Source organism: Acomys minous (genome assembly GCF_964271855.1).
Source record: "Acomys minous genome assembly, chromosome: 6".
Lineage (NCBI taxonomy): Eukaryota > Metazoa > Chordata > Mammalia > Rodentia > Muridae > Acomys > Acomys minous.
Genome location: NC_140487.1, coordinates 10,048,638 through 10,071,717, shown reverse-complemented (window position 1 = coordinate 10,071,717; position 23,080 = coordinate 10,048,638). Strand labels below are relative to the sequence as shown.

The 23,080-nt window shown below is 36.7% G+C and overlaps 1 protein-coding gene across 2 annotated transcripts in view; it reads left to right on the top strand.

Moving 5' to 3' along the window:
* The window catches only part of CFTR (CF transmembrane conductance regulator), a 146,869-nt gene that overhangs the window by 65,235 nt on the left and 58,554 nt on the right, over window positions 1–23,080 (top strand). For both annotated transcript variants that reach the window (XM_084785182.1, XM_084785181.1), the window contains one exon: window positions 3,573–3,764. In XM_084785182.1, the coding sequence (XP_084641308.1) occupies window positions 3,573–3,764 (192 nt within the window). The remainder of the gene's footprint in view (window positions 1–3,572; window positions 3,765–23,080) is intronic.

The window sequence follows — 23,080 nt, the reverse complement described above, 5'->3', positions numbered from 1 at the left end:
ATCTGTGTGTATAAAGATAAGTACTGGGAACTCAGAAATTGTATTAGTTTACAAATATGGCAGTGGTAGCATCTCTTCTAAGGGCCACGACATCACCAGGTAGTTAGTTAGGCTTACATTACTAGATTACTAGGTATGAATTCAATAGTCTTAATGAGTTGACCTTGGGTTCAATTACAGAGCTGTTGGTTACCCTAAGGATGCCACTGTTGTACCAATATAAGTGTTGTATATTGCTAGGACAGTCTTTTGGGAGGGTGATATTCCTCTTCATTAAGAATTAAGTTTACCATTCATTTCTCCATTTTCTTTAGTTTGCAGTATATGCAATATTTCAGAGAAATTATTTTATCAGCATAGGAATATTTGAGTGTAATGTTTCCTTAAAATATAAGTTGTTTCATTAATATTTTGGTCAGGATTTTAGTTATTCACATTATTTCTTGTGACTTTTTTCTATATCTTTATATTTTGTATAAAATTTAACCTTATCATACATATAGAGGACTTTCAGTAAACTACTGGTTTAAAAACTATCCCTTTAAACATTATTTACTACAGATCTAAGTTTCAGAGCCGGTACAAAAAATATCATGGTTTAGATTTGATATCTCTCTCTTTCTCTCTCTCTCTCTCTCTCTCTCTCTCTCTCTCTCTCTCTCTCTCTCTCTTTCTCTCTCTCTCTCTTTCTCTCTTTTTCTCTTTCTCCCCCGTCTCTCCTCTCTCTTTCGTGTATGTATGTATGTATGTATGTATGTATGTATGTATGTATGTATATGACCTCTTTTAATTTATAGATGTTTTGTTGAATGGACCCCGTCTTCCTTGTTGTATACCATATCTCAAGTGAAAGATTTTTTTAAAAAATGTTATTCAGTGGCTATCCTACTCCCCACCCAGTCCCAAGAACAGTCTATTGTGCTTATATAAATTTATGGTCTTTGGAGAGACATCTGACAAAATCTAATCTGCTAGAAGGGAAAACTGCAAAGATCTAATTTCCCTGCCAAGAGGCTTTGTCGTGAGGCTCAGATAGTAGTAGACACTTGATTTCTAGTAGTTACCTAAATAACACAGTGAAAGACCAAAGAAATGAAATTTGACTTGAGTATGTGCTTCCTAATGTTGGGCAGCAAGTATTCGCTGTGGAGATCTATGAAGCAGATCTTGTTGCTGTTAGAGTACCATTTTAGAGTATCCTTCAGTAATGCACAAACATGTAAGTCCCTAAAGTCTATTCCAGGATATAAGGAAGGAATGAGTGTGACAGCAAAGGAGGAAAAAACAGAGGGAAGAGAGAAAAAAGGAAGGTGGGCTGTTATAAAATAAAAATGAAAATTGAAGCTCCTGAAAGGGAATTTGTTTCTATTTTATATTAGTATATTAAGGAGGGACAGCTTTATTTTGAAGAGTTTTATCTGAGATTTTAGAAATAAAATCCACAAACAATTCTAATTATTGTACATTCTGCTTATTTTTCTTTTCAGTAGTTTTCCTATAAGTGGCATGGGCTTTTTAAATAAAGTAGCTGTAGTTTTATATTTTCTTCTTACAGAAAAGCTTGCTCCTCAAGTGTTATTTTTCCTTCCCTTTCTGATATGGAATTATTAGCAATTTTCACTATTAAAAGAAAATGATGCTACAGGAGTCTAAACTGATACAAAATAGCCACAAATGACCTAAACCAGACTATTTGCTTAGAAGAGCAATTTTGTGTTATACAAAATTTTAAAAATGACTTGTTCATATACTTAAGATCAATATGTAAAGTACATGTAAACATAGCTTTGTAATAATGAATTATTGATTACAAGTTACTGATAATTGACCCTAAGGCAATTCTATGAAAAACTGATGAATAAGTAATTGTATTCTGAGACTGCTCTGGCCTCTCCGGAAAAGTTGCTATGAAAACAGAGGTACGTGGAGTATGATAACTCAGTCAGTGTGAAACTGCTTTTTTGTAATAATAGGAAAGAAAACTTTATTATGTGACTGGGAAAAGGGTCTAGCCACTATATAGGTTTTAATAACTGAAATATTAACATTCAAGGTTAATTTTTACCTCTCAATTTAATAACTTGTAAGATGTACCATCATATATTTACAGACGTTTTATATAGGTATTTTCAGACCAGCATGGACATGTATTAAAGCTTTTTAGTCTTTGGTTATAATTTTTTTAAAGATATCTAGTTAAGTGAGAAAAGAAAAGCAATTTTTTTGTAGTATGCTATATTCTACCAATTCAAGAATACTAAGGAATATCTAAATTATGATTTTTAGAAAAGTTTGTACTTTGTTCTATTGGTGACATTTATACTATTTATGCATGCTTTTTTTTTTTTTACATTTTTAACACATAAGGAATTCTGATAAAATCAGTACTTTCCTTTCCCTTACTAGCTATTTTTCTTTCTACTAAATGGTGTAGTGGGTTAAGAGTACTTTCTGTATAAACGCAGCGACCTGAGCTTGAATTCCAAACTCCCACATTAAATTTTTTCTTAAGTGGGCGTCGGCAACCTGTACATTGATTGAGAGGCCAAGACACTGGAATCTTAGGAGATCACTGGCAGCCAGTGTAGCTGCAACTACAAGTTTTGGTTCACTGAGAAACTTTACCTCAAGACAACAAGAAGAGACATAGAATATACCAGATGTTCTGCTCTGGCCTTCACATACACACAGAAGGGTACAGGCACCCACATATTCACATTTAGGCACACACACACACACACACACACACACACACACACACACACACACATATACACACACACTTGACATTCAGCTTTTCTTAAGGAGATACATTTTCTATTTCTCACCCTTCTCTGTTGCCTGGTTTATATATACTTGGTTTTTACTAAGGACTCTTCTTGTGAGGGCACATAAAATATTTTAGTTCTTTTCTTACTTTTTTATTTTTATAATTATAGAAAAGTGGCACACAAAGAAAGCATTAAAATTTTTAGCATTTAACTTTTAGCATTCATTAAAGATGAAAACAAATTTTCTTAATAAGATGGAAGTACTTCCTTATTTTGTGTGAATAATATTGAAAAGTCTTCATTTTATGATAGTTCTTTTAGCTTATTTCTTGGGTTGTCACAAAAAGTGAGGAAGGCTGTCTGGATGTGCTTCTTGTCAGCCTAATATCCATTTAAAGAGGAAGATAACACTGAACCGACATTAGTTTATTGTGATGAATAAACACACTCATATAGTTATAGAGCATAGAGGCAGTACCTTCCAGTGTGCTCTCAAGAAACGTTCACTGCTACCAAGCACACACCTGCAAACCAATCCCAGCATATTTAAATAGGGACTCAACTCTTTGTGAACTTTGATCATGAATGTAGTGCATTTCCCTCTGTGTTGCCAATATCTTCCATTCCCTTTGTATTTTTAGGTGCCTAGAAAGGTTCTTCAATCATGATGTTCTCAAAAATTCTATAATCAAATGTGGTAATAGACTCTTTAAACATTGGAAGACTTCTGATTAGAATACTTAGAGGCAAGTAAAACTAAGTAATTTGATCAAACAACTTAGCAATGATTTTTATTTGTAGACATCACTCCTGATGATGATTTTGGGAGAACTGGAAGCTTCAGAGGGAAAGATTAAGCACAGTGGAAGAATTTCATTCTGCTCTCAGTTTTCTTGGATTATGCCGGGTACTATCAAAGAAAATATCATCTTTGGTGTTTCCTATGATGAGTACAGATATAAGAGCGTCGTCAAAGCTTGCCAACTACAGGAGGTAACCACATTTATGAAAAATGCTGATTGTATTAGCTACTTGTCTCATTGTTATGATAAAATCCAATGACAGTGCAGCTTGAGAAAGGCTGGGTTTAGTTCAGGTTGCTGTAACAGGAGGATACTGTCCGCTGAGGCAAGTGAGTAGCAAGAACAGGAGGATGGCTAGTCACATGGCGCATCCACGTTCAGAAGCAGACAGAGAACTGGAAATGGGGCCGAGGCTGTGCATCAAGGTCAGGTCCTAGTAGGCTGCGTCCTCCAGTATAGCTCCTCCTCCTCCTCCTAAGCTTGTGTACCCTCCTGAGCCTCGCCCAGCTGCAGGTTAGGTGTTCAGACACGACACGGGACACCACTGTGGATATTTACATTCCAACTGCTGCACTGACTGTGCTCATTAAATCTTCAGACTATAAATCAAGCATGCCTCTAGGAGTAAGCTATAGCCAGTGGGTCATAAATAAAACCCATGATTCCTACTTTAAGCTTACACATTTATAAATAGATGCAGGTTTTTTTTTTATTGCATTTGGGTTTTGTAGAGATAAAAATTCTTTACACACTGGGTATCATACGTCATGAGTGCAATCCTAATACTCAGGAGACTGAAGCAAGATCATGACGTTGAACCCAGTCTTTGCTGTACACTGAGTTCCAGGCCCGTTTGGATTGCATGGCAGGATCATGTGAAAAACAAACAAGCCAACACTCTTCATGATCAACAGTAGTATTTTGTGTGTACGCTGAGACCACTGTAGAAGGAGAAGCTATCCTGTAAGGCATTGGGTTAAACTTGAAGAAGATATCCATGATTTCTCAAAACCCCTTCTTTTACAATCTGGAAGTTGACATATTCTGGGTCTGTTACCAGAGAAAGATCTGTTTCTAGAAGGGTCTTTGTGGGCAAGAACTGGAGGAAGTGATACATTTTACCTGGCTTATTTATGGGGCCTAAGGGGTGAGGAGGGGTGATAGTTCTTGCTAGATTTAGTTTTTGCTTTGAATATGTATTTTCCCATATAAATGATTTTACAGATGGTATTCTGAGTCCCCAAAGTCAATCTATAAAAACGTATACAACCCAAATATAGCATTTATACATTACTGGTATTAAATTTATATCTGTGAGTCTCTCATCCATGGGACTAGTATTTGCAACATGGGTAGGTCAAGGGAGTATTAGTTGAAGAAGATTATGTGTATTTTGAAAGGTTCCTGTATTAATAATGGAGTATTATATGGTATTAAATTATATATAAAAAATGCTGTTAAAAATAATAAAAGGAGGAGAGTCAAAAGTATATTATTTTTTCTTTTGGTTACAAGGTCATATTAAAATTCTTTTATGGCATATGATTTATGTATTTTAGTATATTAAAAGGGTTGTGCAATGATAGTCACTGTTTTAATATCTCTAAAAGAAACTCCATACCCATTAAGAGTCAAATTGTGTGTGTGTGTGTGTGTGTGTGTGTGTGTGTGTGTGTATGTGTGTGTGTGTCTGTGCCAGCTCTAAGCAACCATTAATCTGTTGCCATAATTTCTCCTGTTTTACATTTTATATAAAGGGAATTTATTGAGAATTTCTTAAAAGGATCCAATGTGGTTTTTCTAATTCATTTCCCCACTGCCTTCCTTTTAAATTCTTCCATACTGCCTCCAACCACTTCCCCACCCTTATCTACACTCCTGTTTAACCCTCGGTGTTTAATCAGTGCTCCCACTGAATGGCTCTATACCCAAGCATATACTGGCAGCTCTAAAGACATTTTAAAGTAGAAATAAATAGTCTCTATCTAGAAAACACCTACTAAGACTTGTTGTATTTTTATACAGTATACCAAAAGTGGTAGAAACAGATCAGTAATTAATTTAATTGAAAAAAAAACAAAAAACAAAAATGTTTTAGGAGTAAAACAACAACAACAAAACAACAACAACAACAACAACAAAAACCCCAGAAACTCCAGCTGTGTCTGCTAAGAAGTAACCTCCAAATGGAGAAGAGGGTAATATTCTTGATGAAATGGTTCTCTGTAGAGATCACAAGAAAGGCTCGTGACCCCAAGGATCCTCTATTAGTAATATTAGAGCTATGATAAAAAGCAGAGAAAAAGTTAGGCTGGATTTAAGAAGCAGATGAATTGGGTCTGATTGTTAAGTTTAAGTGAGGAAATTGGTGCCCAACAGAGCATTTGGTTCAAAATTCTTTCAGGGAACATTATTTTTGTTTTCTACAGAGAAAAACAGGAGAAGTACATTGAGAACCAGCTGCTCTTAGTGAGTGAATACTGTGGAGACAGAGTGGGTAAGGAAGAAATGAGAGCCATGAAACCAAAGAGTAATGAAATGAATATGAGCTTGGTATTGGCATCACTGGTCATGGGAAAAATGACAACAGTGGCGTTTTAAAGTTTTTGGCTTGCATGACATAGTTAACAGAAGTTTGTTATCTATCTATGGTAGAAATCAAATGATAGCAGATGCGGGGGGGAGGGGCTTGGGGAATGTGGACATATTGGATCTCTGCTCATTCAATATCAGTGAGAGTTGGAAGTAATCCCACTTCCTGTGTGTGTGTGTGTGCGTGTGTGTGTGTGTGTGTGTGTTTTATACTCACAACAGTTATCTGCATGGTTCCTTTATGTCAGACTGTTCTGGTTTGATTTTTGGTACTATAATTTTGATTAAAAGCAACTTAGGGGAGGAAAGGGATTATGTGGCTTATACTTCAGGGTCACAGTCTATCACTGAGGGAGTCAGTGTAAGGAACTCAAGGAGGAACTTGAAGCAGAAGCCAGGAAGGAATGCTCTTTGTCTTACTAACAGGCTTATGCCCTGCTAGCTTTGTCATACAGCCTAGACTACCTGCCAGGAAGTGGCACTGCCCACAGGCAGGCTGGGTTCTCTTACATCAATTAGCAGTCAAGACAATGTCCCTCAGATAGCCACAGACCAGTCAGCCTGGGCAATCTCCCAACTGAGATTTCTTCTTCCAAGTGACCTCAGTTGTGTCAAATTAACAATAAAAACTGACTTTACTGTAGGAGGGTTATGGTGTGTATCACGGGAAAACTTAGTCAATCATCATGTCAAAGGATTTATAAGATAAAATTTGGGGATACATACCTAAGGTTCCAATTCCTATATAATATGGCAATTGTTGGGTTACTGTCAGTGATGGGCTTTGAGCCTACTTGGGTAATTCAGGAAGCCTGTCTCTAAGAGAAGGCTTCTTGAAGAGTAAGTCCAAAAGATAAATAACATTATGTATGAAAGAAATTGAATAGAAACTTGGGGCTTGGAACCACTTCCTTAATACAGGGGGTTATAAGCATCTTGGCAGAGCCAGAGTGTAATTAAGGAGGCTGACTGAGCAGGGATGGAGTTGGGGAGCTAGTCTTGGGATTTCATCTCGAAGAACTTTGAATTCAAGAGTGCTGCTAGAGGTTTGACATTTACCCCTGTCACTCTGTGGTGATGGAGAGCAGATTTAAGGCGGTGATAAGAATCATGCCAGGGAGTAGGTATTAAATGAGCCATTCAAGACAAGTTAAAGTATATAAATGCAGGTTTATTGGGAGCAGCTCTTGCTAGATTCACCAGTCCCAAAGAACAGAACCAGAGAAGTTGCCGTGCATGAGGAGACAGAAAAGTGTGCCTGCAGAGAGAGATAAAGGGGAGAGAGGTGAACAAAAATGTCTGGATTATATAGTGAAGAGCCTCTGGGGGAAGGAAAGGCCTGCCAGTGGGCTGGAGAGTTCGGGGTGGAGGACAGGGTATTCCAGCTATGCCCTGTAGCAGGTAGGGCCAAGAGGGATGCTGGGAGAACATGGAGGCCAGGTCTGCCTTGGTTCAAAAGGCACCTCAGCTATTTCTCCTGGGTCTGAAGCCCAACCAGTGGATATCATGTGAGGTTTTAGCACAACATAAATAACATATACTTTGAAGTTGTACAAACCTGGGTTATAATGTTATTTAACTTGTTCAAATACTGGTATTTTCCCCTCTGCAATATAAGTCTAATATTCCCTTTTCTATAGCTGTAGGACAGTTCTCTACTACATAGAGAGCAAAGCACTCATTATTATTATTACTGTCAGCATAGTAGTGCTCTGTTCACGCTGTGGCTAGAAGGACGGAGACTAATAGGAAGCTATTTCAGTTACACAGATTATGGTCATGATGACAAGAAGAGACAAAAGGTGTGCAAAAACATTGTGGGAAAATAGGAAGGTCATGTCTATGTAATTTTCATTCATATGAAAGGACATCAGTAAAAAATAGCCATTTATGGAGAATAAGTTAGTACCACAAATAATTTTTAGAAGGATATAAATAGGTTAAAGATGAAGAGATCTGAGTCTTTGAACAACTACCAGAAAGGGGACAAGCATGGGTCATGGCTTCAAGAAGGACACAGAGACATGAGAGAAAGGTAGGAAGGTCAGAGATTTGGAGGGTAAATACTAGGTAAAGGCTTAATAAATACTTATAAAATGGTTATTATTCCTATTTCTCATTTTAAGAGTATTTCTTACACAGATCTTTATTCAATTCTAGAATATTTCCTCTTGTTATGCTTTCAAGTATGACTTCATTTTTATTATTCTCCAAAACTTCCTATTAACTGTGTTGAAACTGTCATCTGCTCTGTCCCCTCCAATGCTAGAAATTGAATTCAGGCCCTTGCTTAAGCTATCATTTTATCCCTAGTTATACTCCAAATTCCTCATGATTTCTTGTAACTGTTTCCATTTCATTAGTCTATGCTTTATTCTGAGTATCTAGGTTCTATCTCTAACATTTCCCCTTTTTTCCCTCCAGACCCTGTTATGTACATCCCTGTTATGTACATCCCTGTTATGTACATCCCTGTTATGTACATCCCTGTTATGTACATCCCTGTTATGTACATCCCTGTTATGTACATCCCTGTTATGTACATCCCTGTTATGTCATCCCTGTTATGTACATCCCTGTTATGTACATCCCTGTTATGTACATCCCTGTTATGTACATCCCTGTTATGTACATCCCCCTCCACCTTGCTCTCATTCAAATTAACGCCCTCTCTTTCTTTAATTGTTGTTACGTAGACTACCTTCAATATTCCTTCCCTGCTTGTAGTTCTTTGTCTAGGGTTGAGGCTCCTGAAAATTTCCCCTTCTATATTAACATGTCCACTGGCATCATTGTTGTTATTGGTTATCTTCTTAATTTACAAATTACCCTTATTTTTCTTAGTTAAATTAAATGTCAAAGCTTTTTTAATGTTAAAGAATCTCTAAGTCTTTGTTCCTTTTTGTCCTGCTGCTTTTTGCAACCACTTAGAATTTTTAATTACCTTATGAAAGGCAAAGGCACACAGAATTTTTCTTAAATCACCTTGAACTTTAAAATGGCAAATGTAGTTTTACAATGAACTAATAAATATAGTCTATATTATAATTATTTTATTTATTTATTTATTTATTTATTTATTTATTCACTTTACATCCTGATTGTAACCTCATCCCTCCTCACCTCCCAATCCTACCCTTCCTCTCTCTTCCCCCTTCTCCTATGTCTTAGGAAAGGAAAACTCCCCTTCCCATCCACCCCAGCTCATCAAGTCACATCAGGACTGAGTGTGTCTTCTCCCCTGTGGCCTGCCAAGGCAGTCTCCCACCAGGGGAAAGTGACCAAAAAGCTGCCAATAGAGTCCGTGTCAGAGACAACCCCAATAGTAAATCCTTACTGGGTGACTGTTTTGGAAATGGTTTGTGGTAGCATGTTAGTTGAAAGAATTTTGCTCAGAAAAGGCTCTGTGAATGTTAGTCTCAGCATCTGAGCAAACACTTTCTTTAAAGCACACACTTGTGAGCGTCTAGAAATGATTGTGCTTCTCTGACAATAGAGAAAACCATCAGGAGCCTCTCTGGTTTGTAGTGACTGAAGAGTCTGTGTTTCTGTTACATAAACGCTCACATTTTGGATAAGGTCCATAAAGAACATCAATATAGTATAATCTCTATGAATATTCAAATAAACTCTATAAATCCCTTTTAAGCATGTAGGAACTTTGATCACAGGAGCACAAGATACCCACAGGGTCCTTGATGGCTAACTGGCTTGGCACCAACGCAAGAATCCCTCAGTATAATTTGTGGGTAGTCCTGCTTGCCAAATCCAAACATTCATGACTCCATTTTCATTTTGACTGCTGAAGGTGATCTGTTTCCTCATGTGCTGCATGGAGGCTTGGAATTAGAGATGAGGATGGGGCCTCTTCCTCATGTTTGTTTTTGTTCCTATCTAAGGTCTTCAAAGTACCATGTATGTCATGATGCTCATGTCCTAGGAATAGGTAGGGGTGTGTGTGTGTGTGTGTGTGTGTGTGTGTGTGTGTGTGTGTGTGTGTGTGTGTGTGTGTTTGGAAGGGCAATGCATGCACAACATATTTCACATAGTTTTCTGATATCAGTTTGTTGCTGGAAATTATTCACTAGATAAGACAAGTAAAGCCTTTATCACAGGGAAGGGCACAGTGGTAGTTCTGTGTTGGTAGAATAATAATTTATAGCACGCAGTCTCAAATGAGTAAGTTATGTTGGTATTTTTTACTTTTGACCTCTCTTTGGGGGAAAAACTTCATATCCAACTTTATAAAAATGAATTTGAGTCTAGATTATAGTATAAAGGACTTGTAGGTGATTGAAAGACATTTGCAAAACACTTGTGCATCCTTGCGTCTATTGACTGTTTCTTCATTTTCCTTCATGGTCTTTAGGGTTTTCCTTGATAATTAAAGCTTCACTACCCAGCATTAGGAACTGTGCTAGCTTTAAAAAAGGATTAGTATAATTAATCCCCAGACAAATTACATATCTTTATGAAATTATAGTCCTGTGTCAATACTGAGAGAGACAGCTTAGACTGTTCTCTGGCCCACCTTTCCTCCATCACTTTTATCTTTAACTTCACTTATCCCCACTGACAAGAGAATTCTAGACCAGCCAGTGTTTGGGTAGTAAGTGATTGGACTGTCTCTACTCAGTGACTCATTTTCTATAGTAGTACCTAGGTTTGGAAGAGTAATTGACTTTTATAATACTGTATGGTGGGGAGTAGGGATGGGGCATGTGTAGAAGAGGCCAGTGGCTTAGGATATGTAATTGGGTTCCACAAAATTGTGTGATGCTTTTCAAACCACAAAATGATCCTCAGTAAGTAAACATCTACCCTGACAAACATTACACGACATTGCAGCAGAAATATTTACCATGTAGGCTGAAGCAGGTGAAAGGTGTGTGCTCTCTTCCATAACTGCTTAGTAGTTTTTGTATTTAACATGCTAGAGAAAATACTGAAAAGCAAATTGCCAAGAATTCACTAAAAGATTAAAAGAGAGAGAATTTGGCAAGAAGTAATGAAAATTTGGGAGGGAAATGAACAGAGAAACATGGCTGTTGTGAAAAATAAATTCCATCATAGAGATTCCACATGACTAACTGAATTTGAATTTGACCTCTGGGTCTCCAGGTGCTGCCAATACTAACCTAGAAGAAGGTGAGACTTAACCTTTGAATAGTCAACTTAGCAAGGTAGGATAATTCACAACTCTACAGTAAGAAGTAATGAAAAGATAAAGGTGCCATAGGGTTTAGCATTTGCAGTAGCGCAGACATAATGGATATCCAAAGTAGATATCTGAAACACATTGAACTATGTCCCTTTCAACCAGAATAAATCATATTGACCGTACCCTGAGCTACCTATAATTTTCTGCTGATTGGTGGTTAGAAAGCACTGGATATTATTTACTGTAACGTGAAGCCACGATACTTTATACAACTACTGAACCAGAACTAAATGGGAATGCCATAGTGCTTTATGGACTGAATTCTTATTTCACTTCATTTGAGCCCTGGAACTTAAAAAATAAATAGTTAGCTAATACTCAGAAAAAGAGCATACATGGTGCGACTATGCAGAACTGGCCCACTGAGTTGTCACCTCTAATTTATTTAGTGACAGTTTTACCCAGTCTGCAGTTGGGGTGAGAATGTGCTGATTTCAAACTGTAGTCTAGGCTTTGGGTCTGAAAAGCATGAAGTTTAGGAGCTAATTATGAGGTTAACAAATCAGGGTTCTTACATCTCCAAAACCAAAATAGCCAGGGATTGCTACTGCTGGTGCGATTTGGTCAAGCCACCCGAGCGGCAGTGTATGAACATAATTACAACTGGCTGAGAAAAACTGCCCTATGAATGGGTAGTGAAACTAGACTATTTAGGCCTGGCCTTCAAAAAATTTAGGCCGTAAAACAGAAAATGTAACAACAGTAAAACTTCCAAAGACGACAATCTTTTTATAAAATTCTTATGATTTATTTTCTAGTTTCAATCTTTTTAAAGAAGTGGGGATCTAGATTCAGAGTTTTTCATATTTAGGTGATAAATAGTTTGATGATAAACAAAGACATTTTTAAAATATATAATTTTAGATCCAGGAAGGTGCTCATAAGCAAGATATCTGCAGCATCTTTTTTGACATCTTACTGGACTTACAACTCTGTAGGTGTTCTTAGAAGCTTTGCCAGGAAAGGGACCTTGGTGTTTGCAGAGTTAGGTAGAAAGTCTTCTCTCTGCAGGCAAATTGTACTGTCACTGTTATCATTTAGAAGTAATCCCATAATGAGAGGGTACATATTTTATTTATGTTTTATTTATACCGCTTAGTTCATATTGATGAGTTAAAAAGAAATCAATATGAACAACTTTTTGTTGAGTTCCTATTGTAATCATGGTCCTGAACTAAGCATCTCTCATGTCCCCTGCAGGTATAACAAGGAACTTGTCTACAATGAGGTTTTGCCTACAGAAACTTAAAGCAGGAAGATATATTATTCAGTGAATACTTAGGAGTAAAAGTACTGAACTAATAAGTATACCAGGCTCTGGGAATTACATTGATGAGCAAGGCACAATGCTTGTTCTCAAAGAGTTTTTTTTATGTTAGTAGAAAAAAGGAACAATTAGGAGGCTAGTGTAGGTTAATATATTCTTTATTTCTTAGGGTTCTTACATAAGGAAGTAACAGTGTGGTCCTAACAGATCAGGGAAGTTTCCCCAAGGAAGTGACATCTAAAGTGAAAGATGAATGAAGAAGCAGAACATTTCAGAAAGGGAATGGGCTGGACATTGGCTGAGAACCAAAAGAAGACACTGCACTAGGCAGCTAGAGTTACTGTACTATAAATTGAAATAAGCACAAATCCTTTGGCAACATGGGGGGCTGTATGTATTCAGTATAGTAAGCATAGGAGTGAAAAAAAGGATAGGTGATGAGAGGTGAGTCGGTAAAGGGTAGGTAGCACTTCATATAAGGGTTATGAGAGTCACAGAAGGGTTTCCATTAGGAGGCCATACTATAGATTTACCTTTTACAAAGTTCTGAGCGTAGGGTGGAATGGCTATGCTCTAAATTAAAGGAGTAGCAAAGCTAATGGCAGGTAGATAATTTGGGGGGTTGTGATTCAGTGATTCAGATGATAAATAAAGTTGTCCTACTAGAAAGGAGAAAGACAAAATAGTTCTCATTATAAAACTATACAATACATATTTGATATGGGGAATAAAAAAGTGATATTAAAGATATGGCCAAGTTTTAACATTTTAAGGTAATTGACACATGTAACATATACATTTGTCATATACAGTATGATATGAAATGCATCTAGCAAGTATATATACCTGTGATTTGCATGTTACCTAAAGAGAGAATATTTAAGTTATACTCTCTAGGTCAGGTATTATGTCCTGTACTTGTGATCTCATTACTGGGAAACAGAGATAAGAGGGTTCTCCAAAATTAAAGTCAGCCTTGTCTTTGTAGTGAGTTCCAAGCAAGCTGGAGCTACAGGGTGAGACTATGACAGAATCAATAAACAAACAAATAAAACCACAAAACCACAACTATTCACTGAGAAATAACCAAATATAAGCTATAGTATGCCTGTACCCACCATGCCACACATTAGATCTCTAGAGCCTATTTGTCTTGTCTGAGATATTGCATCCTATATATACTTTCCTATTCTCCTCTCCTTTCCTCATCAAGATTTATCATGGCCATCCAGGTAGATGATGATACTATTTGCTGAATCAAGCTGATAAGATTAAGACATCATTCTTCATTATGGAAATTGGAAGTGATATGGAGCCGTGAGGATGACCTTGATAGAAAGGTTTGGTTAGATATGGACATGAAGGTATCCTCAGCCTAGAGATTATAAATGAAGACACAGAAGAACATGATGGTACCAACACAGATATATTGTCAAAATATCTAATGAATGATAGACTGTCAGTATTTAAGAGGTGGCAAAGTGAAAGGGATTTAAATGTAAATAATACAAAGAATGGGCTAAAAGTTAGTACTGTGAATATAGAATAATGTAGCTGGGAAAGTCAAGGAAAGAGCATGTTTAGTAGACAGTACTCAATAGTGGGATTTTCTTTGGAAATATTAGGGTTAAAAGGAACTCATTAATTTTCTTAATGTGTATAAATGTATATCAAAAAGTATACAAATTATTAAGATGGGCAACAGGCAGGCAAGGCATACTAGCAGAATATATAAATAATACTCAAGCTTGTTCATAGTTAAATAGTCCAAGGGGAAGAAGCAAGCAAAGGCTCAGTACAGAAAATCAGACATAACTTACAGCATAAAAAGGCCAAAATCCATGGAGAGTGTTAATGAGTCTGAGACCTATTAAGTGAAGGGGACCTTCCTTTGGAGAATTAAAAGAATAAAAATAAAACACTGCATTTGAAAACATAAGGTCAAAATAATGGGAAGTTGGAAGACTTTATATTCATATTTATTCAAACTTATTTACCAAGCTGCTTTGTGGCATCATTATTCTGGGAACTAAAGACACAGTTAGAGAAGGATCTCTGCGTTTAGCTACTCAAAGGAGGTAGACGTTAGTAGAGTATAAAAAAAAGACAAAAAACAACTGAAGTCAGCTCTAGAGAAGCAGAAGATTAGATCGGAACATCAGAGGTGGTGGGTTTGAAGCACTTCTAGGAAACTTGAGTTGCAAGAGGCTTAGTGGCAGGGGAAACACAGAGCAGGAATGAATTCATGATGTTCTACAGAAGTAGTGTGTTCTTTTCCCCAGGATAGGATTTGTCCTTGCATGAGGGGTGGGCATAACGAGAGAGTATAAGGAATTGGTACCACTTAAATGTCCGTAAGGTTAAGATAAGAATTATCGAGTTTTCATGTACCTACATTTAAGGACAATTAGACAGACTTTGAAATGTGCTATCTAGAAGTCTATGACTAAACGAGTCTAAATTAGGCATAATGGGATTACAGGCAGTGACATTGGAAAGGATGCTTGGTTGGTTGGTTGGTTGGTTGGTTGGTTGATTCCATTTTGTAAAAGCCAGTGAGGTCCAGTTCTCACACCATTCTCTAGGTGAAGGGGAGTTCAGAAATCTCAGCACTTTCCTATTTCTAGGGACTTTCAATGGACATATTAAATCAGTGTACTCCTTGGTTGTTCTTTTACGAATGATTGAGCTATCCATTTTGAATTTGAATACTGATCTATACACTAAAGTAGTACACAAATACTAATAGTTATGTTTATACTCACAGGCTCACACACACATTAAAACTGGTTCTAAAACAAGAGTTTCGTTTGTGTGTACATATGCATGATATGTATTGCTTGCCTGTGTGTAAATGTGTGCATATCATGGTAAATGTGCAAAGTCAGATGGCAACCTTGAATACTGAGCTCTACTTTCCACCACGTTTGAGGCAGGGTCTCTCTCTCTCTCTCTCTCTCTCTCTCTCTCTCTCTCTCTCTCTCTCTCTCTCTCTCTCTCTCTCTCCTCTCACTCTCTCTCAACAGCTGTGAGCGTCTGAGCCTCAGACAGTTCTCCTGTCTCTACCTCTTGTCTTCTAGTACAGGCATGATGGGATTACAGACACTTGAGGTACTTTCTAGTTTCCATGTGGGTTCTGGGTTTCCAAACTCAGTTGTCAGCCTGTGGAGCAGGCAAGCTACCAACTGAGCAAACTTCCCAGCCCAAAGCCTTTAGTGTTGATATCTACTGTAACATCAATTTGTATATTTTCTCAGTCATGATAGAATTATATTAAATACTGACTTTAGTTTTCTGCTACAAGCTGTCAATATACATTAGTGAAGCCAAATCTTTTTATCTTTAAAATTGATGAAAACTCTCACAATTCTTTCTAGCAGGGCTTGGTCTTCTTCCAGTATTTCTACGTGCTGCTATTTGTAATATAGTTTGACTTAGGTCAACAACATATCTAGTAGACATAACCCGATTTAAATTATGAACTCCTTAACGCCTGCCTTGTTATGAAGCATACGTCAGTTGATCTATATCACAAACTATTGGGTAGTTGTCAGGCATACACTCAAATGTACAACCAGCTATGTGAAGAGATGTTTACTAGGCTTTCCTTTTCTTCCAGTACTTTCTTGCCTGTCTCACATTTTCCCACCTTGACTTCTTCCTACTTGTATTTTTTTTCCTGCCTTTCCCTTATATCTTTCCTCCACTGCCCAATTTCTGTGTGCACAAAGCAAGGCAGTGTTTAGGGATTTTTAAACATTAATAACAATGGCACTAATTACCCAGTGATTCACCATTAAAGATCTACTTTATTGAGCGGCATTACCCTGAAGTACATGTTCCCTTAGCCCTAGCCTCTCACCACCACCTTCCTCCCCACAGTCATCTGTATTGTCAAGGTTGGTCTGAAAGAGATAAGCCAGCCATAAAAACAGTTTATGGTATTTTCCTATCTTCAAAGCTGCAGGAAGCTCAAATGTACTCAGCAAATATTGCTCAATGACACAAGACTATTAAATCTAACACTCCACCCTTTCTTCTGAAAAGCACCCCTCTTCTCTCTTTCCCTTTTCTTTCCTAGTATAACAGTCTATATCATTATGGCTCTATTTTGTGATCAATTTAGAACAATTGAGCTTCATATTAGGAAGTTTCTTAACTTCTGGTGTGTTTGGTATAGATGAATGAGGCTGAGATGATAAATATTAACTTTTTAAAAAGAAATCAAGTAGTAAATGTTAATAAATGGAATATACCACAATGAGCCGGTTCTCCACTCCTTAATAATAAAATAAGTTAATCTTTATTGCACACATATTATAATATTACTTTGACCCTCTCTAGTGTGCTTATCTCAGCATTTTCAAGTGTTTTACAACCTCAAACACACACACTTGTGTTGTGTGCACAGACTGCTTTGAAGCTGACATTTGCCTTTGTGACTAGCCCGTAATAAAGGAAGTCAACTGAGAGAACAGTGTCTGATGAGGATCTCAAGCACTGGGAAGCGCCACTGTCCTGGGTTGAATGCAGGTTCCCAGGTCTGGTCCAGATTCCTCTGAATAGCTGGAAGTGCAGCAGTTTAACAATAGCTCTGTGTTTCTGGTAATTGGCTCAAGAGCCTCACCTTAGTAACTAGTTATATAAATATTTGATATTATTTGTACATAAACTACACTGAGCTGGTGGGAGAAAAGGGAAGACAGAAAGTGATGTAATTCTATTTTACTAAAAATTTTATTATAAAAAACTTGAATGGGGGGATAGAAGGTCCTGGAAGGGACAGGAGCTCCACAAGAATACCAACTGACCCAACAAATCTGGGCCCTCTGGGGCTGGACTGATGTGCCAAACAAGGACCATGCATGGAGAGGACCTAGGCCCCCCATTCAGATGCAGCCAATAGGCAGCCCAGTCTCGATATGGGTTCCCTATTAAGGGAGCAGGGGCTGTCCCTGCCATCGACTTTGTTGCCTGTACTTTGATCACTTCCGTCTGTCAGGGTACCTTACTATTTTGCCACAGGGGAATAGGATACAGGCGGTCCTGATGAGACTTGATAGTCTGGGTCAGTTGGTAGGGGAGAAGGGCTCCCCTATCAGAGGACTAGGGGAGGGGAATAGTGGGGAGGAGTGAGGGAGGGTGGGACTGGGAGGAAACGAGGGAGGTGGCTATGATTGGATATAAAGTGAATAAAAATTTAAGAATAAAATTGCGTTTAAAAATATAAAACAAACCTTGAATAAATGAAATAACAAATTTTAAGATGAAGAAATTTAAAATGACAAAGAATAGTTTGAAAGAAAAATTTCTAATGTTCTCCTTCAGTAAGAATATTCTTTGATTATGTAAGATTATATTTCAGGATAAGTACACTTTTATTAAACAAAATTCTACTGGATATTTGATTAGCAAATGCCTCTATTTCATCCATAGCACCAATTAAAAAAATAACTGAAATATAAAAGCTAATTTTTATAAAAGGTCAAATATTATCTAATATCTTTATCTAGGACTCTTGTTTCAATGGGTGATTTTCTTCAAGAGGTTTTGTAGATAAATTAAAAAATCAATCAATCAGTCAATCAATCTAGAGAATTTTCGGCATCAGCAAAGAAAAGTGGCATCTGTCCCTGTGTGTCAGCTTACTCTGACAGCCAAATGTGTTTGTGGGGCCTTTTAAGGAGCATATAACATACCCCAGTGTTTGAGCACACAGCATATATGTATTGAGCAACACTAATTGATCTAAGGGGATTATTATTTATAACTACTACTATCATCATCATCATCGTCGTCGTCATCATTGTTATCATCATCATCATCATTGGTTTTTTGAAACAGGATTTCTCTGTCCTGGACTCGCTTTGTAGACCAGGATGGCCTTGAACTCACAGAGATCTGCCTGCCTCTGCCTCCTGAGTGTTGGGATTAAAGGCATGCACCACAGACCTTACTTTTTTGTTTGCTTTTGTTTTTTTAAGGAATTAGTAATAAAAATAAAAAGACCAAGTTTGAGTGAGATGGTGTTGGGGACACTAAGGGAAGTTAGAAAGAGGGAATTGTAGAATTTATATGATCAAAATACATTGAATAAATGTTTGGAATTTTCAAAATGAAAAATATCAAAAAGATCCCTCCCCAGCATGGCTGCCCAAACATGAGCCGAACAATAACAACACCAGTGGACATGCCAAAATGGACTGGGGAAAGCCCAGCAGGCCTAGTGCTACATAAAAACTGTAAGACACTGAGGAAGCTGGAAGGTGGTCTTCTTCAGGGAAGAGTACACCAATTGGTTGTCTAGCACCAAACAGACAGATCTGAAAACATACATAATAATATATTATGAACAAACAGGCTATATTTGGGAATATATATGTATTGTGTATATATATATGTGTGTGTGTATGTGTGTGTGTGTGTGTGTGTGTGTGTGCATATACATAGTTCTATATGTATGCAATAGCAGTTAGTGGTAAAAGAACCATGAATTTGAAAGAGAGGGAGCAGCATATGAGGAGGGCCTAAGGGAGGAATGTGAATGGATAAATGTAATTATATTGCCATTATAGAAGTAAAAATAAAAGATTAAAAAACAAGCCCTAGTGATAGCCAGGAGTAGTATTAGTATAACAGTTTTTAAGTTGTAACCTTCACATATGGGGAAAATCTGAAACCAACACCTTTAAAATAAATACATTACCAGATTTAAGTGTCCTTAGTAGTCAGCAAAGATAATGTTTAACAATGCATGCAAAGCAGAACAATCTATGTTAAATCAAACAGTGTCAAGTACTCATAAATCTGCAAATGGATAGGGCATAAACTGTGTAATCAAACCAAGCACTCCCGTTAATGGGCGGATATTGGCAGTGCTATTGTGTTAGGTTTTAATGAGCTTACTCTTAGCTCTCAGTATACCCCGACTTCTGTCATTTCAGCCTCACCAGCTTCGTCACTATAGGCTTGGAGATCGTCATTCACTAAGTTAAAGTTACCCACATTTCCTTTCACAAGTGGTTTCAGTCCATATAAGGAGGCTCCAAACTTTGGCTCAACACATCTATTGTTCTATTTTCATACCATTGAAAATTAAGTCATACCACATAATATGTTTATAGACTAGCACATTCATATGACAGTACCCTTATTATGTTAGAAGCATTGTTAGAAGCCTAGACAACATCTTAGTAGGACTTTTTAATCCCAGCATCCTAACTCTGCCACAAAACTTTAAGCTTCAGCAATTTAGAATAATGAAATATATACTATCCCAATCCATTTAAAATATTAATACCCACATATGCATGTGATTACTCATGGACAGTGTTTCATAATATTTTTATTCAGTTTTTAAATATACATAGTAATATAATTTGTACACATTATTCTCTAACTTACTTGGTTCCTCTTACCTTTTTAAGATATAGCAATGTCTATTTACATGTTTATTGATTTATTTAGATTGGAGAGCTTGTATATGTGTGGCAGAGGGCTCATGTGAGGTTTACAGGAATCAATTAATCCCCCCAACTGTGAGTCCTAGGGACAGAACTCGAGGCCTCAGGCTTGGCTGCAGAGACCTGCGCCTGCTGCGCTTTCTTGCTACTCTCATTTGTCTTTTCCTGCTATATTGTTCATATGATGAAAACTTCTGAATATTTCTCTTTTGCACACACGCATGTCTTTTTCTGTCACAGAAGATAGATAATAGATGAACTGTTAGGTCATAAGATAAATACACTTAAATTTTCACTGGATGTTGCCAACTTAAACTTTGAAATAGCTGTATCTATCTTCAACTTTGTCATCAATTAATAAGAATTTACATTCACTCACATCATTAAAGTTCTTGTTACTGGCTTTTTTTCTCATACTGATTTGTAAATCACATTTTCTCTTCTTCTGTCTCTATTGTTCTAACTTAACAGTTACATGGTTGTATAGGATATTATAAACATATTTTCAGATTTATAAATTGCTTTTATTTTCTACCCTTTGCCACTTTTTATAAGTTATTATGATGGTCATAATATATGTTGCATAGACCATTGCTATAGGGAACATAATATGTGGTGTTATGAGTGAAGACACTAGTTGTGTTTTGAAGGTGTTTTTTGTTTTGTTTTGTTTGTTTTTGTTTTTGTTTTCTGAGTTTGTCTTGACACTACCTCTACATTCATCAATGTTTCTGGCAGGATTACTAAAGTAGATGTCTATTTTGAAAACATGAAAGGTATTAGTTGATATTTGGCTGCTTTGCCAAGTCCTTCCTTGGACTGCAGTGGCGTACTGGTTTTCCTTACCAACCATCTACCCATGTACTTTAGTACTGGAGTTACGCTGAGCTCCTCAGTCTTCCATTTTTCCCTTCTTCCCTTCTTCCCTGTGTGCTCTCTTTTCCACAGTATTTCCCTCTGTAACTCTTGGATATTTGATACCACACCAGAATTTGTTTGGAGAATCTAGAATGATAGCTATATATATTACAGTATCATTCTCAGCTCTTTAATGGGACTCAAGGCATGCTGAACAGTCACATTTTCTATATAGGAAAGTAATCTGTTAGGTAAATTGCCTGAAGCTTCAGCATCTTCATTATCCTAACAGATCTTTTGACATGATCCTAAAATATCTCTAAATCTAAAGCTATCATAACAAAGTAACCAAATATTTTTAGGTTCTACTAATGATGATTACTAAAGTTCTGTTAAATTTTATGACATATGTTAATTGCAAAAGCTCTTTTAATATCACTCTTCATCCTGATCAAAATGGTTTTTACAGATTTGTATCTTCTTTTATAGATATGTTAATTCACTGCTGTTTCTATTGAAAAACTTGACTTAGTATAATGAAATGAGTGAATTGTGGACAAACGTGTAAGATAACTAACTCTTATAGCAAGACAACCATCTAAAAACATAACTGGGAAACAACTTATTTAGTTTACAATAATGGCAAACATTAAAATACTTAGTGATAGTAATAGGTGTAATGGGACATTTATAGAATATGAAGAAAATTACAAATCTTATTGAAGTATTTAATACAATATCTGAATCAAGAGAAATGTATTTTAATTTAGTGCTGCAAACTAAAATTCTTTGTAAATGCATAATATTTAAAAGCTGCAAGTAAATTCTAATGAGATTATCTTAAACTAAAATATTAGAAGTATTTAACTTATGGGCATATTGCTTTGGTTGGAATTCTGGTTTCATCAACTATGGCCTTGTTACAATGGTATTAATATTTCTTATATTTGAGGACCAACTTCTGCATTCAGTGTGCTCAAGTCAACACTCGAGACTGTGTTAGCTACTCTTCTAATTTCATATTATTGTAATAGTTCAAATGGTTACTGTGTGAAACACTGACCAATAAAAGGTGACTATTTATGGGTAAGGATTATGTTTTATCAGGTATTAAGTAATATGTAATTCCATTAAATATCAAGGTACCCAAAAGTCTAGAAAAGTAACAATATGGGAATAAAAAATGGATGAGAAAAACAAGAGAACTCAGAAATAGGAACGATACCAGATGATACATGCATCAGTAAAACAGTATTCACTTGATGGATATTATTGCCTCTTAATCAATTAAAGTTTGATTAGACAAATATAAAATTGTGCCTTAAGATTTTTAAAAGTAAAAGGTGAAAGGTTTATAAGATCTAAAGAGAAACCAGATTTCATCACTGCCCCTTGGCAGAGAGATCCTATGGGAACACAAAGGAGGGTGATGCAGACTCTCCAGGTGAGACCTGATAGGCTGTGGTCAGATGGTAGGGGAGGAGGACCACACCTGCCAGAGGTCATGGGCAGAGGGGGCAGAGGGTGGGAACAGGTTTACACTGCCTGGAATCCTGGACTATTTCTTAGAAATGCAGATCTTCTTTTACTATGCCTTCATTGTTGTTGCCACAGAGAAGCTCATTTTGGGGGGTAGATTGACAAGTGTGACAGGAGAGGCAGCCTGGGTGGGCAAGGACACAAAAATAATGGACATGGATGACGATGTTTGTGCTGCTGTTTGAGAGGTTTATGAAAGGAATGTGTAAATAAATTGACCTGGCCTGCTGTCAGACAATAAAGATGCCTATTGACATATAACTAGATTATGAATAGTTTTTGTTTCAGTGTTTCTTATTAACAGACTTATTCAGTGTTTTGACATTTTTTAAAGAGTAACTTAAATTGAAAGTACATTTTAACATTTCAATAGCCTTTGAGTTTATTATATGATGGGCTTATGGGTAGTCTCCATATACAAGCATTCCACAAATATATATTTATTTTAGTTTTTATATTTTATAAATTTTATTTAATGATAACATTTTTAAATGAATAACATTTTAAAATTGAAAAAGAGTTTTACATCTAAAATTTTGGCCGTGTTATTTTAACCAGCTGAGTGA